This window comes from Oryx dammah, unplaced genomic scaffold, assembly GCF_014754425.2.
Source record: "Oryx dammah isolate SB20612 unplaced genomic scaffold, SCBI_Odam_1.1 HiC_scaffold_16, whole genome shotgun sequence".
Lineage (NCBI taxonomy): Eukaryota > Metazoa > Chordata > Mammalia > Artiodactyla > Bovidae > Oryx > Oryx dammah.
Genome location: NW_024070200.1, coordinates 24318863 through 24336216, shown reverse-complemented (window position 1 = coordinate 24336216; position 17354 = coordinate 24318863). Strand labels below are relative to the sequence as shown.

Genomic DNA, 17354 nt, shown 5'->3' with positions numbered 1-17354 from the left:
TCCTTTCCTGATCTGGAACCAGTCTGTTGTTCCATGTCCAGTTCTAACTGTTGCTTCCTGACCTGCATACAGATTTCTTAAGAGGCAAGTCAGGTGGTCTGGTATTCCCATCTCTTTCAGAATTTTCCAGAGTTTGTTGTGGTCCACATGGTCAAAGGCTTTGGCATACTCAATAAAGCAGAAGTAGATGTTTTTCTGGAACTCTCTTGCTTTTTCGATGATCCAACAGATGCTAGCAATTTGATCTCTGGTTCCTCTGCCTTTTCGAAAACCAGGTGAACATCTGGAAGTTCATGGTTCACATACAGTTGAAGCCTGGCTTGGAGAATTTTGAGCATTACTTTACTAGCGTGTGAGGTGAGTGCAATTGTGTGGTAGTTCGAGCATTCTTTGGCTTTGCCTTTCTTTGGGATTGGAATGAAAACTGACCTTTTCCAGTCCTGTGGCAATTGCTGAGCTTTCCAAATTTGCTGGCATATTGAGGGCAGCACTTTCACAGCATCATCTTTTAGGATTTGAAATAGCTCAACTGGAATTTCATCACCTCCACTAGCTTTGTTCAATTATTTCTCAATAAAACTGGATAAAGGGGGCATAAGAAGTCTTATCTGGCTAGTGAATATATCATTAACATTCAAATAGAATGAATAAAACATACTGTAATGCTGGTCAGGATGCAGGTTAGGAAGCAACAGTGAGAACTGGACATGGAACAACAGACTGGTTCCAAATAGGAAAAGGAGTATGTCAAGGCTATATATTGTCACCCTGCTTATTTAAATTATATGCAGAGTACATTATGAGAAATGCTGGGCTTTAAGAAGCACAAGCTGGAATCAAGATTGCCAGGAGAAATATCAATAACCTCAGATATGCAGATGACACCACCCTTACAGTTGAAAGCAAAGAAGAACTAAAGAGCCTCTTGATGAAAGTGAAAGAGGAGAATGAAAAAGTTGGCTTAAAGCTCAACATTCAGAAAACAAAGATTATGGTATCTGGTCCCATCACTTCATGGCAAATAGATCGGGAAACAGTGGAAACAATGACAGTCTTCATTTTCTTGGGCTCCAAAATCACTGCAGATGGTGACTGCAGCCATTAAATTAAAAGACACTTGGTCCTTGGAAGAAAAGTTGTAACCAACCTAGACAGCATATTCAAAAGCAAAGACATTACTTTGTCAACAAAGATCCGTCTAGTCAAAGCTATGGTTTTTCCTGTAGTCATGTATGGATGTGAGAGTTGGAGTATAAAGAAAACTGAGTGCCAAAGAATTGATGCTTTTGAACTGTGGTGTTGGACAAGACTTTTCAGAGTCCCTTGGACTGCAAGGAGATCCAACCAGTCAATTCTAAAGGAAATCAGTCCTAAACATTCATTGGAAGGATTGATGTTGAAGCTGAAACTCTAATACTCTGGCCACCTGATGTGAAGAACTGACTCATTTGAAAAGACCCTGATGCTGCGAAAGATTGAAGTTGAGAGAAAGAGATGACGGACGATGAGATGGTTGGATGGCATCACTGACTCAATGGACATGAGATGGAGTGAACTCCGGGAGTTGGCGATGGACAGAGAGGCCTGGCGTGCTGCAATCCATCGGGTCACAAAGAGTCAGACAGAATTGAGCAACTGAACTGAACTGGACTGAGCTGTATCACCATATAAGCTTAACGCATACAACATGCTGGTTTGATTTACATATATAGTGAAATGATTACCACAATAGGTTCAGCTAACATTCAGCATCTCATATAACACCCAGTGTTTCATAAGTGACAAAAAAAAAAAAGAGAGAGAGAATTTGTCTTGTGAGAGAATTCTTGGATTTACTTTTAACAGCTTTCCTGTATATCACAGAGCAGTGTTAACTACAGTCATCATGGTGTACATTACATTCCTAGTACTTATTTATCTTATAACTGGAAGTGTGTGCCTTCTGACTGTTGTTTAGTTGCTAAGTCCTGTCTGACTCTTTGTGACCCCATGGACTGTAATCCACCAGGCTCATCTGTCCATGGGATTTCCCAGGCAAGAACACTGGCGAGAGTTACCAGGTCTTTCTTCAGGGGATCTTCCTGACCCAGGGGCCAAGCCCACGCCTCCTGCCTCTCCTGCGTCGGCAGGCGGATTCTTTTACCACTGAGCTACCAGGGAAGCCCACCTTCTGACTACCGTTCCTTCATTCTCCTTCCCTCTATGTCCTCGTAATGCGTTTATCTTATTCAGTTCTTCATTAGTCACTCATGCATTTTGCTTATCTTTGCCCTAAAAATTCTACTCCTACTACCAACAGGCTATATAATGCTAAGAGAACAGTAAGTACTAATGCTTTTCTGACACTTGATTAACCACTTGCATCTAACACAGTGATTTTCATAGAACTGAATTCAAGTGACTAAAACAAAAAATGACTCAAAATTATTCCATCAAGTTTTACTTTCTTTACAGCACTCATCAGTATCTGAAATTATCCTGATTTGTTTTTCTCTCTCTTGCACTTGAATGTAAGTCACTAGTCCTTGTCTCATTCACTACCCTCTTCCCAATACCTACAACAAAACTGAGCATGCAATGTTCAATAAAGGAATTACAAAAAATTTGGCTTTGTATAATACTAAATCAGAATATTCCCTACCACCTCTAAGAAAAAGTCATACACTGTTGTATTTTTCATCCCTTGAAACTGTGCCAAAAGACAGAAAAACAATACATAAATAAAAATTCTATTTTCCCCCATGTTTGCAGTCACTTTCACCTTTTGTTGCCACTCAAAAGCATTCTTCCATCTGCAAGCAAAATATTTGAAGAGAAGAAAGCTTATATAGCCAGAATGCAGAAGTAAAATCATTAAGGCACCTTGATAAGTACAATGGTTAAAAATATAAACAGAAGAACCTGTTTAAATGCAGGAGCTTTTTTCATTTTGAATCAATGATCATAAGACAGTGTTAATTTTCAGACATTCAACAATATGGGTCAGTCTTAAGAGTAAATGATCAAAAGCTTAATCTAACCACATCATATACAATCCTATGTTGCTTCACACTTAGAATTATAAAATGCTTAAGTAAAGTGAAAAGTAAATAGTAATCAGTAAGTACATTCAATTTATAATCTTTCAACCCTGCTTAAGGGCTCTCTTTTAGTATTTTTTCACATTCATTCCTCCTACAGAGGAGAACTGCCTGGGCTTGATAACATCATTGCTTGTGACCGTAGGCAAGTTTCAGTTAGTTAACCTCTGTGCATGAACTCCTCAACTGTAAAATGAGCAAATGGGCACCTATCACATGTGGCTGCTGTGGAAATTAAATAAGATAGTCTAAGTTAAAAGTTTAGAACACTGCCTGGCATACAGTAAGTTCTCAAAAGCTTAGTGGTATTGCCATCATCTCCCTAAAATGTCATATAGTGAACTCTGAAGAACAGTGACTATGATGTAAGAAAATTAGTGACTGGCTACAAGAAAAGATGAGTCATCACAGCTGGCAGTACTTGTCTCTGACAAGTCCATCTACTGAGTGCTTTATGTGCCAGGCACTATGCTGGGCGCCAAAAAATATTAACCACTGTGACAGACTACTGCAGTTATGGCCCCCACCTCCTTGATCCCCTCTCACGTTAACTCTAGATTTGCTCATGTGACTTGCTGGTCTATGACACTAGCAAACTCGGAGCAAGCTGAGGCTTGATATGTGCTTGCACACTGCAGCTTTGCCTTCTCTTGCTGCTGGGAACTCTGTTCCTACGCTGGGAACAAGTTTGGATTAGTCTCTTGATAAGAGGCCACAAGAAAATATCCACCCTGGGCTGAGGCCCCAGACATGTAGGGCCAGAGTAAGCAATTTAGACAATCTAGCTCCAGATAATAAGAACATTTCCAGTCTACTAGGAAACATGAGAATGTTTATTGATTTATGCCACTAAATTTTGGAGATGGTTTGTTATGCAGCAAAAGCTAACCAAATACAACCTCTATACGAATGGAGACACTGTTTTACAGATGAGCAAAGAAGATTCCCAACACTAGTAACTCAGGTTGGTTCCAAAAGGTTTTTCCACTACACAAAGCCACCTCTTTATGCTATACTCTGAGGTTCCAGATTAAAAGGGGATCTCTGGAAACTTTATTCTAGAACCCTTTTTAAAGCAGCAAGTAATCTTTCCTCTCTACCAGGAATCAGCACACTATGGTCAAAGGGCCAGATTCAACTCACTACCTGTTTTGTGTGGTTTATGAGCCAGGAACGGTTTTTACATTTTAAAATGGCTTAAAATAAAAATAAGAATACTTTGTGACACATGAAAATAATATGAAATTCAAATTTCAGTGTCCATAAATAATTACTAGAATAGAGCCATGCTCACGTATATATTATCTATGGCTGGCTGTGCTGGAGACCATATGGACATCAAAGTCTATCTATTTCCTATCTGGCTCTTTATTTTTAAAAAGGTGTGCCAATATCTGCTCAGAATTACTCTCTTGGCATATGTTTTTAAGTTAAACAAAGGACCTTGCCTGGCCTTTAGTGATGAATAGGCTTTTTTTGTACTTTTATCACCCCTTTTCCGTTCACTGGAAATTATTTTAGCTTATGTCATTTCTCTAGGTTCTCTTTAACTTTTATTTTTGGATAGTCTCTGAATTGGTCTAAGAAAGACAGATAATTTCATTTTCAAAACAGTTATTTGGAACCATTGTGATCTTATATTGGCCAAATGGAACAGACCAGATAGGAAGTAGAAGATGATGTAGGAGAGAGATTTTATTCAGAAGGCCTCTAATTTCCCAGACCTGAGCCTGTGTAACAGCCACACAGAAATGGACTTCCCTTTTATTCCTAACAGGGATTTCAGGGCAGAAGTAGCTATAGTCTCCTCTCTTTTGTGAGATTTGTCTCTAATATTCTCTGGCCACAGTGAACTAAGAACTTTAGGACTACTACCATTCTACAGACATCCTGCTGCTAATCAGTTAAACAAGACATGAACTGAAGTAAACACTGATTTCCTTTTATATAAGAAAAGAGGTGACCTTAATTTACTTGCCATCCCCCATCTTTATCACTTGTCTTACTATAAGTAAGACTCCCTTGATAGAGATCGTAAGTCGTGGTAGAGACTCAGCTGACTCTTGGACTTCGCATTAGCACAAGGGATTAATAAAGAAACTGCCACAGATACCAACCAGCCTTGGAGAAGGGCATGGCAGCCCATTCCAGTATTTTCACTTGGAGAATCCCATGGACAGAAGGCCTGGCAGGCTACACAGTCCATAGGGTCATAAGGAGTTGGACACAACTGAAGCAACTTAGCACGCACACACGCACCAACTACCCTCCTCCAATATTTACCAAAGACTTTCAAGAGGCATTAGATGCTCCTAATGGCCAATGCAAATGTGAAGGTCCTTAGAACACTGAAGAAAATGAATATGTCTGTATGATCAGTCCAAACTTAACTGAACTATTTTGTTAAGCATCAGGCGGTTGAGTCCATACAGAAAATTTATAACAGAAGTTTTATATGTTATTTGAATTAAACATGTTTAGAAAGACAAATTCATTTATCTTTGTGACTACTTAATAGGGATTTTTAGGGTATAAAAAGTGTTTCCCAGGATGGCCTCTCAATTTACATTATTATACAAGTAAATAAGAATTCTAAATTTTAACTGTTAAGCTTGCAACAATACGGTAGTCAGGTTGTAAGTCTGGGTCTCTGGTATATACAGTAATATACATCTAAAGAATATGGTTCCATTCTAACTTAGAATTCCAAAGAACGAACAGCTGTCCCAAATAGGCTTTTTTCCCCTATTAATAATTATTTATCATCAACATACTAGGGTCATCAGCAATTAAAGACTGAAACATCAATTTGGGGATGTTCCTTAGGACTCTCATTGCCTAAGAACCAGGAACTTTGATCTTAAAAGGGCAGCAGAGTAAGCTGACCAATAGAAAGCCTTTATCTGAAAGAACTATAATAAACTTAACTAATATATGTTGTTAAAATTTATACACTATGGACTTCCGTGGTGGTCCAGTGGTTAAGACTCTGCACTTCCACTGCAGGGGGTATGGGTTCGATCCCTGGTCAAGGCAGTTTTGTATGCTGCATGGTGTGCCCAATAAAAGTTATACACTCTATCTCAGTACCTAAAGAAGAAGCCTTCCCCTCTCAATCCTTTCTGCTAATTTTTATTTTTCTGTCTTCAAATTTCTAGTCAAAAAACACTTTTCCGAAAACTTCTCCTTGGATTAATCTCATCTGGATCCAGTCACTGATATCCAAGCACATATTGTTTAAATAAAAATAACTGTATTGTTCCTTACTTATACCTTTTATGTTCCTCTTATCTCAATATAGTTAGTATTTCCCTTTGTCCTAATACTAATGCATTTTAATTAATGCATTATGATTCACTAATATCATTTAGGTTAGCACAAAAAAGAGCATAAAGATAAAAAGTTCATTTTCTCATTTCCAATTCTAATATGTAATAAGTACCTACTCTCTATATTTTCGGTTTATGTGCTAATCTTCTCTTATTTCATTAGACTGAAGTGCTTGAAGCAACCCAGCAATGCAACATAGAAAGCCACAGGGAATACACCTTGATAGTTGAATAGATAAGAGTTCTAGGAACTAGGTGGTTGGTCCCTATTTCATGCCAAAATTGATATCAGTTTGTAAGATTAAAAGGAATTTCATAATCTTCATTTTACCAAGCAGTTCTAAAAATAATACTGAACTATAGTCTCTTATGCTTAACTAGAGAACATTTTGAAATGTTAAATCTAAATAGTATGGGGATAGTATTTGGAAAATCTAGCTACAGGGGAAATTCTGGTGCAAAATCCAATTCTGCTTTTGTACTGATTTAACCTACACTGGAGAAAAGGTCTGTCATTAAGTCACAGATTATGTGAAAGAAAATGCAGGTCATTATTTTCAAAGAGCAAATTCACACAAGGTTTAACAAATGAAATAACTTTCTCCACCCTCAGAAAAAGCAATATTCCAATTAAGCTTTTTAAACAGTTTAGCTAGTTTATGCAAAAATCAGTTAGAAACAGTGTGCATGGTTTTCTAATATAAGAAGCTATCCAAACCATCACTAACTGAAAAAGTTAATTTAAAAGAAAAAAATTTAGTGTTATATACAAAAAACCTCCCAAAAACTGTGCACTATTTTTTTGGACCATGGTTACCTCTCAAAGGAGCATTTGGGAAATGTATTCCAGGCCTTCGCCTTTTACTTTTCTCTGCTACATGTGAATTTTTATAGGGAAAAAAAGCAGATTTTTTAAAAATGAGAAAGTTCAGTCTTAATAAGCAGAGTATATAACTTTTTAAAATTTAAAGACCATGTTTTTTAAAAGCAGTTTTAGATTCACAGCAAAACTGAGAGGAAGACACAAAAATCTCCCATACACTCTCTGCCCCAACACATGAATAACCTCCTCCTCTTTCAGCACCCCACACCAGAGAAGTAACACTTGCTATAATCAATGCACATTCACTGACCATCATTATCACCTGAGGTTCACAGTTACTAAGTTTCACTCTTGGTGCTGTACAGTCTATGGGTTTGGACAAATATGTCCATTATTATAGCAACACCAAGTATTTTTACTGCCTCAAACATCCTCCAAGTTCAACCTATTCATCTCCCTTTCACCCTTCTCAACCCCTGGCAACCACTGATCTTTTTCACATTTTACCTTTTCTAGAAAGTCATATTGTTGGAATCCTACCATATGTATCCTTTTCAGATTGGCTTCACTTAGTAATATGCATTTAAGGTTCATTCATGTCTTTTCATGCTTGAAGGCTCATTTCTTTCTAGCACTGAATTAATATTCCATTGTCTGGATGTGCTGTCATTTATTTACCCATTCACTGACTAAAGGATATTTTGGTGCTTCCAACTTATGGCAATTATTAATAAAGCTGCTAGAAACAATAATGTGCAGGTTCTATGTAGACATAAGTTTTCAACTCTTTTAGGTAAATACCAACATGCAAATAACCTTTCAGAAGTTCTGAGTCACCCATCAATATCATGAGAATTAAAATGAAAGCATCTAGCACACTGCCATTCTGCAATGTCTTCAAACTTTATCAAAGTATATACTGAGCCAGGTCAGTATATTTTGGAGTTAATGTTTAGTCGATCATCTCCTTTGTTATAAGGTGCCATTTCTTGCTGCTGTCAGTATATCTACTTTTAGAAGTACCTTCTCACACCTGTTGCTTCACATTTCCTATGAATATTTCAGCTCCCAGAACATCTTGACTGTGCTTGTAAAATGCCTGAAAACAAGCTGCCCAAAGCCTACTTTAACTAAAAAAAAAAAATTACCAAATATAAAATTATAATTGACTTATTTTTAAAAATTCTTTCAAACTCTATAGGTGTTTCTTTACACTGAATGATGACTCAACAGTCCAAAATGTTTATTTGTTGTGTGATTTCTACCTCCTTTTTCCTAATTTTTCTAGTTCTAGGGTTAGGGACAAAAGATGAGTTTATCATGCAAGAATTTGAGCTCTAGCTCATCATCCTCCTAACCTTTCATTAAACAATGGTTATCAAGGTGGTTAAAAAAAAGATGGTAAAGTTAGTTGAAACTTGGATGTCTTGAAATCTGCTTGTATAGCATTTTAAATCTGCTTGTGTAGCATTTTTAGAAGATAACATAAAAATGTGGGATGACTGTCTTCAAAAACAAACAACTATGTCTTTCTAAGACACTGAAATTCTTAACTGTGGGGTTTCCTTTCAGAGTTGTAACAGAAATTTGATTCCAAATTACAGTGTCCCAGGCACCTACTGTTTAGCCTCACATCACTACTAGCATGTGTCAACAAATAAAAATAAAACAATAAAACTATGGCTCTCTATAACGTAAAGGGGTGAGATGGTGTGGGAGGTAGGAGGGAGGTTCAAGCGGGAGGGGACATATGTATACTTATGGCTGATTCATGTTGATGTATGGCAGAAGCCAACACAATACTGTAAAGAAATTATACTTCAATTAAAAATAAATTTAAAAAAACACAACTGCATGGCCACCGATAAACACATTCAAATGCTAACAATTACAGCAATATTATATTATATTACAGCTATATTATATTAACATAGCTTTTAAAAGTTCACATTCATTATGCCATTTTATCCCATGAGGGCACCCTGTAAGTCAGGGGTCCATTTAACACATGAAAAACAGACTGAAACTTCGAGTTTAAATCACATGCACAGAACCACACAGCTAGTCACAGACGGCAGAATCCAAAACCAAGGACACAGTGATACAGAAAAAGAAATAATCTGTAAGTCAGGCCTATCTGAATTTAAATCCTACCATTTATGACTTGTAAGATTGGAATGGACAGTCCATGACTCTGTTCTGTACACTGCTTAATCTCCAGTATCTGGAACCAGTGTAAGTAAATACCAGGTATCAGTATATATATGTTAAAAAAAAATTACCCCAAAAAATCACAACTTCTTTGGATCTGTTTCCTCATCTGTAAATGGAAACCATAAGTCCCTGCTTCATATCTGCTGATGTAATGTATATACAAACATCTGGTAGTTATTTAAGAATTCACAGACCTGACTGTTTGGTGGTTTTTTCACAAGACCACTCATCCCTTCACTTCTCCCATAGGCTCCAAGGAAGTAGCAGAAAACACATTTCAGCATGACTGGCAGGCAAGCTGGTGGTAATGCAGATGGCTGTATAAAGAACTAAACTGGTGTGGTTCAGTAAGGTAGCCTGCTGTTCCCTTTATCTAACACAGAAATGACAAAGGATCTTCTAGAAGAATCTGTCAGCTTGATTGCTAATTTCAAAACAGAAAGTTCTGGTGAGGAGGGAAGCACCTAATCGGAAGATGCAAAAAAGGAAGGAGGGAGGAATATCCAAAGCTAAACAAGACAATAAGAATACTCAAGAGAGGAGATCCAGAGTACCCATACTGAAATAATTCAGCCTAAGAAGGGGCCCATCGACTTCTCTGTAATGTAGCATGTTCTTTCCAGTAAATCTAATTCTAATAGATGAAGAGGTCTTTAGGACTACTGCTAAATTCTGCCAACAGAGATAGAAACAAAAGGTAGATACTTTTGACACAAAAGCTTAAAAGCAAAGGGAAATGGTGCTGCAAATGGTACCATCGAGAATATGAAAAGACAACTCACAGAAAGGGAGCAAATATTTGCAAATCACGTATCTGCTAAGGGACTTGTACCCAAAATCACAGAGATCTCTTGGAACTTGGTGATAAAGTTAAATAACCCAATATTAAAATGGGCAAAAGACCAGAGTAGACATTTCTCCAAAGAAAATACACAAATGACCAACAAGCACATAAAGTGATATCAGCTCAACATTATCAGCTACTAGGGAAATGCAAATCAAAACTACAAAGGGAAACCACTTCACACCCACTAGGATGGTAAAACAAAACAGATGGACAATGTCCATCTGCAAACAAATGGATAAAGAAGTTGTGGTACATATACACAATGGAATATTACTCAGCTATAAAAAACAACATATTTGAGTCAGTTCTAATGAGGTGGATTAAACTGTAGCCTATTACACAGAATGAAGTAAGTCAGAAAAAGAAACACCAATACAGTATATTAATGCACATATATGGAATTTAGAGAGATGGTAATGACCACCCTACATACAAGACAGCAAAAGAGACAGACTTTTGGACTCTGTGGGAGAAGGTGAGGGTGGGATGATTGGAGAGAATAGAACTGAACCATGTATATTACCAGAAGTAAAATAGATGACCAGTGCAAGTTTGAAGGATGAAACAGGGCACTCAAAGCCAGGGCTCTAGAACAACCCAGACGGATAGGGTGGGGAGGGAAGTGGCAGGGGTGTTCTGGATGCGGAGGACACATGTGCACCTGTGGCTGATTCATGTCGACGTATAGCAAACACCACCACAATATTGTAATTAGCCTCCAATTAAAATAAACTAATGTTTTTTTAAAAAAGATTTACAATAATAAATAAATATGTATGGCTTGGTGAGGACGTGGACAAACTGGAACTCTCATACATTGCCAGCAGGAATGTAAAATGATGAAGCTGCTTAAAAAAGTTGGAAGATGCCTTAAATGCTAAAGATAGAGTTACCATATGACTGAGCAATTCTACTTCTATGTATATACCCAAGAAAACTGTAAACATATGTCCACACAAACTTGTACAGGAATGCTTGTAACAACATTATTTATCATTGTCCAAAAGTGGAAATGACTCAAATTTATCTATCCATTGATCAATGGATAAACAAAATGTGATAGAGCCTTACAGCAGAATTTATTAATAAAGAGAAATAAAATACTGATACATACTACAACTCCGATGAGCCTGAAAAACATGACACTAAGTGAAAGAAATCAAACACAGGAAAGAAAGGTGCAAACTTTATGATTCCATATACATGAAGTATCCTCAATAGACAAATCCATAGGGACCGAAAATAGATTAGTGGTTGCCGGGGGCTGAGGGAAAATGCAGTTGGGAGGGCCTGTTCATTGGTACAGGATTTACCGGGGTGATGAAAATATGCTGGAATTAGATAGCAGAAACAGTCACATAACTAAAACCCACTGGGTTGTACACTGGGTGAATTTTACAGTGTGTGAATATTATATCTCAATAAACTTTAAGAGCAAAGGTGGATAAAAATATATGCACTGTGGAAGAAAATTCTCCTAACTTCACACTCTAACTTTCAGAGAGTGGCAAGTGGGAGTAAGAAAACAGATATCTCATACTGTGGATCCTATGGATCCCCATGAAGACAGTGCCTGCTATTTCTCAGCCATTGGGAGAAATCCACTGAATTCTCCAAATAAGCCCCCTAAGGATAAGCCTCAAGACACAATTAGGTACAAAGGTCACAGGAGCCTGCAGTTAAAGTCAACAGAGATACTGAGGAAACAATGTGACGCTTCTCTCATCAGTGAAGCTAGGTTTGCGCTAGCCCACCCAGAGGACACCAGAACCTTACCACTAGCATCATCACCTCAAAACTGAATTCAAACGCTTTCTGGGTGGCTCACTGGTGAAGAACCCTCCTGCCAATGCAGGAGACATGGGCACAAGTAACAAATACATGTTGTTCAGGCACCAAGTCGGTCTGCAGCCGATGGACTGCAGCACACCAGGCTTCTCCCGTAAGTTTCATGGAGTTTGTCCAAGTTCATGCCCATAACAAATAGATGGGGGTGGTACAATTCCAACCAAAGGAAATTTAGTCAAGTTTAATACATATTAAAGTTATTTAAACTGAAATTTAAGTGAATACGGTGAAAAGATAAGGGTGTATGCAGAAAATAGTACCTAAGGTTGCAGAAATCTCAAGTCAGGCTTGAAGCTTAATTATAATATAAAGTAATAGAAAAACTAGCCAATAATAGAAGAAAAATACTAACTTCCATATAAGACTTGTGGGCCAACAGCAGCATTATTCCCCCAGTAAAATGCCACTATATTCTATTTATACAGCATTTCAAACCCCCCGCCCCCCGCCATCGCTCCAGCCACGCTCTCATTTTAGCCTCACAAAAACCTGAAAAAAATGTCATTGTCCAGCAAGGTAAGTCTGACTCCAAAGCCTAAACCTTCAGTATCACACAATTCTGCTTCCTATAAAACTAAAAAATCATACTTTTTCTCAAACTATAAACAAACATCAAAGACAAAGATATTTTATTAAAACCAAGTGGTGAATGTGTATTTATTGAATTTTTATTCATTTTTCCTTAATTCTACTAGTATTCCTTATGCATATTTTTAAAGTCCTTTTAACTTTACATTTATTGAACATTTAAAAAAAAGCAAAAAATGAAACAAAAATATTTGCAACAAAGTTACAAAGTTTAATATGCCTCATATTTAACAGCACTCTCACAAATCTACTAATCATAGACAAACCAAAAGAAAAATGAGCAAAGGACCTGAAAAGCATATTAAACACTGAGATATCATCAAATCTGGCAAAGATGAAAAGACCAAAATAACCAGTGTTAACGTGAAGAAACCCAGGCCTAGCCTCTACAGGCACTCTGGACCTGGTTGCTCCTGAATCACCTCATTCATATGTTTTTTTAATATCCCACAAGTTGGCATGTTTCTCTCTCCCTTAACTGAACTCTTAAAGGACATCTTAATGCTTTCTACATCCCCAATAACTGGCGTCTACCCTCTAAGTGATACTCATGAATCGCCTAAGCAGTATCTGCATGAAAGACAAAATCAGAGCAATCAGAAATATCTGGGCTTGAGATGACAGTGAAGAAGGCTAGACTCTGACAGTATTACTTCCTGAGGCCTCTGCATCTTATCATCCACCCAGCTGCTAAAGGCAAAAAATAAAGATTGAGTCATCAATGATTTCTCCTTTCACACGCAGATTAAGAACAGCCAATATGTATTATGAAAATAAAGCCTTAAATTACTCAGAAAAATATCAATTTCTTATACTTTACCATTTAAAAGATGTGTAAGGCAGAAGAAGTGTGTTTCTGATGAATAATCAACAAAATTGTGACTCTCAGATTTCCCATTTCTACAATGTATCCTAGTTTACTACTGTGATTAAAGCAATAACTACCTGAACCCAAAGATAGTTGGTACAACTAAAAAAAGCTATGCAAAAAACACTTAACAACTATATTCCTAGATGTAAGCCATATTTAACCTAGTGTTAAAGGTTAATGTATCGCAATGATTTGTAAGTTAAAAAACACTATTGGCATAAGTCAAATAAAACAATGACTATAAGGAGAAAAAAATTGCCCTCATCCCCAAATAGGCCCTTTCCGTAATACAGATTGGTATGTTCTTGCTGGGATTACTGGTGACATACCAATCTTTCCTCTTGAAAATAAAGATATGTCTTTTACTAAATGTCAGGAGACAAATGAAAAATGCTTCAATATTTACCATTTTTTACTTCTACAGTTAAAAAAAGAACTTGTTCAGTAATTCACCAAAATCAAATTCAAACATAAATATCTTTTGGCTTTTTAACATTCATATAGAGTAGCATTTAATAAGTGAAATGGATTATATTAAAGACATTATTCTGAAATTACACAAAAATTCATGATGATTCTCCAAAATAAAATAATAAAGAACATAATTATTGACATATAATTAAGAACATAAATAATAAGTTTTGGCTGCTGAAGTTTAAAATTCAAAAAGAAATAAATTTGCATTCAGATTAACAAAGAAGGGGAAAAAAGGCATCCTAAGAGTCACTGCCTCAAAAGAGGATATAAAAAGTTTTAATGCAAATAAAGATTACTATAATAAGTATCAGTGACTAGCCAATCATAAATTCTTAACATTTCAGAAAAGCAGATAATTTTTAACTTAGTGCCACAGATAAACTCATTTTAAATTTCATATATAAAAAATCCACTTTTTTCTGGGTAAAGGAGAAGAGAACTTAGCAAAAATTCTCATCTTATCAAAAATGTAGTCCTCATCTTATCAAGAACTACTAAAACCCAGCAAGAAATATAGGCATATTTAATAGAAAATATAATGACAACATAGTAGATACATTTATCTAAGATCTTTTCACTGGTAAAAAAGAAAGATGAAACTCTGATATAATAGAACACACAGTAAATGAAAAAGAGAAGGAAAATGGTTTATAAAGCAATAGACCAATCTTCAAGATATTTTGAGTGAAACAAGGTGTAAAATTCAGTATTACCTTTCGCATTGAAAGGAGCATGAGACTGTGTGTGTATGCATGTGTGTACATGCTTTTGGTGGTCTATACCAAATCAGCTTTGGAGAAATACATATGAAACTGTTAAAACAAGGGTTATTTGGGGGGAGGATAACATGGTAGCTGGAAAGTAGTAAAAGGTAAGCTTTTCCTCATTTCATCTGCTTATGTATCTGAGCAATGTGAACGTATGTATATCAAAAGAAAAAATTAAAAGTACTTTACCTTGCACCATTGTTCCTAATGACTTCCACAGTTTCTTCAACAAAATATCGATCCTTGATGTACGCAAAAATATCATCACAAATTTCATGTAAGCGTGAACGATGGGTGAGGTTGGTCAAGTATAAAACTGGAACAATTAGTGGTTCTGGAAAGCTCTGAAGATTCTGTCTCGCTTTTCTTTCTGACTCAAGTGCTTCCTGATAGGTGAGTCCAGGTCTGCCCGTCACAGCACAGCTCCACACAAGACTGTTGCACAGAATGGTTCGCTCAAAAAAGTCACTGATTCAAAAACAAAAACAAAAATGCATTACCTATCATTTCACAAGTTTTATATTAAAAGCTGACAAAGGATTGAGCCTTTATTGCAAAATATTATACAGAATCACACAACTCATACAAAAATTATACATTAACACAAACATAAGAAAAAGTATATTTAAACTAGACATTTATAGTTTTCAATTTAAAGGTACATTCAGCCAAAATTGGACTGTGATTTCTCAGTTTTGAAACTGAGTGAAACAAAATAAACTCAGCCTTTCTTTTTCCTTCTAATTTTTAAGCTTTCTATTCCAAAGCAGTCGAACATTGAATTCAAGCACTTGACTATGAATTTGGAAAGGGTTTAACATAATAGTGAAAAACTGGGAAATCTATGCATCTAACAATAAGAGAAAAATTAAATAAATTATAGTACTTCATACAATGAAAATTCACAGTCATTAAACAGTAAGAGAGTTCTTAAATAATGTACACAGGAAAGACAACTTCCCAGTTTGCTTCCATCCTATATTTTTTTCAGAGTAAAAGCTTACCAAGACAACTAATGGTTCCCAAGAGAAAAAGTGGGTGGGACAAATTGGGAGATTGGGATGGACATATACACACTACTATATATAAAATAGATAACTAACAAGGATCTACTGAATAGCATGGGAATTCTACTCAATACTCTGTAACAACCTATTATAGGAAAAGAATCTAAAGTAGATATACATACATGTATAACGGAGTCACTTTGCTCCACACCTGAAACTAATACAACATTGTAAATCAACTATACTCCAAAATAAATGTAATAAGTAAATATATAAAAAGAGCTTATCCAAACAATATACAGAATATGGTCCACCTGTGTTAAAATAAAAAAAAGAAAGATGGAAGGAAAGTAGAGAAATGACTTAAGGAAGCATAAAATATTTCTGGAATTATAATACAAAATATATTATATATTAATACAAAAATCAAGGTAACAGCTACAGAATGGGGATGGGATTAAGGGACTGTTCTACTCAGTGTTTTTCTACACTGCTGGGATTTCTTATTATGGCACTGATGTCTCTTGAAAACTTTAATTCGGTCATTTTTAAAATGCAAGAGATCTAGTATAGAGATAGACTTCTAAAGTATATTAAGTAGAAAAAACTCAATCACTGAATGATATGATTCCACATGCATTAATATAATAATAGCAAAAATGTGCAAAGGTTTGCATTTGTACAAATACCATAAACAGATGTTCCCTATGGAGAAAGGGAGGAACTGGGAAGGAAGAAAAGAAAATTTGTTATTGTAAATATTTCCATATTGTTTGAATTTTTAAAAGTATTTAGTTGATTGCTCAAGGTCTTAGTTGCAACACATGGGATCTTTGATCCTTGTTAAGGCATGCAGGAGCTTTACTTGTGGCATGTGGGATCTAGTTCCTTGACCAGGAACTGAACCCATGCCCCTTGCATGGAGAGTGTGGAGTCTCAGCCACTCAACCACCAGGAAAGTCCCTATTTGAATTTTTATGATGAGTATTCATGCTTTTGAACTGTGGTGTTGGAGAAGACTCTTGAGAGTCCCTTGGACTTCAAGGAGATCCAACCAGTCCATTCTAAAGGAGATCAGCCCTGGGTGTTCTTTGGAAGGAATGATGCTAAAGCTGAAACTCCAGTACTTTGGCCACCTTATGCGAAGAGTTGACTCATTGGCAAAGACTCTGATGCTGGGAGGGATTGGGGCAGGAGGAAGAGGGGATGAGAGAGGATGAGATGGCTGGATGGCATCACCGACTTGATGGATGTGAGTCTGAGTGAACTCCAGGAGATAGTGATGTACAGGGAGGCCTGGTGTGCTACAATTCATGGGGTCACAAAGAGTCGGACACGACTGAGCGACTGAACTGAACTGATTCATGTTTTTGTTAACAAAAATATTTTTAAATGGAAAAGGTTAGAAATATGCAAAAAGATGAACAATAGTTGCCTCTAAGTGGCAAGATTTGGGTAAATATTTTGCCCTCTTCTATATTTTGGTCTCCTTTTCAACAATTA

General features: G+C 36.5%; 1 protein-coding gene across 2 annotated transcripts in view; it reads right to left on the bottom strand.

Moving 5' to 3' along the window:
* Nucleotides 1-17354, bottom strand: part of BAZ1A (bromodomain adjacent to zinc finger domain 1A) — an 83887-nt gene that overhangs the window by 56141 nt on the left and 10392 nt on the right. For both annotated transcript variants that reach the window (XM_040256771.1, XM_040256769.1), the window contains one exon: nt 15034-15312. In XM_040256771.1, coding sequence (XP_040112705.1) covers nt 15034-15312 — 279 coding nt within the window. The remainder of the gene's footprint in view (nt 1-15033; nt 15313-17354) is intronic.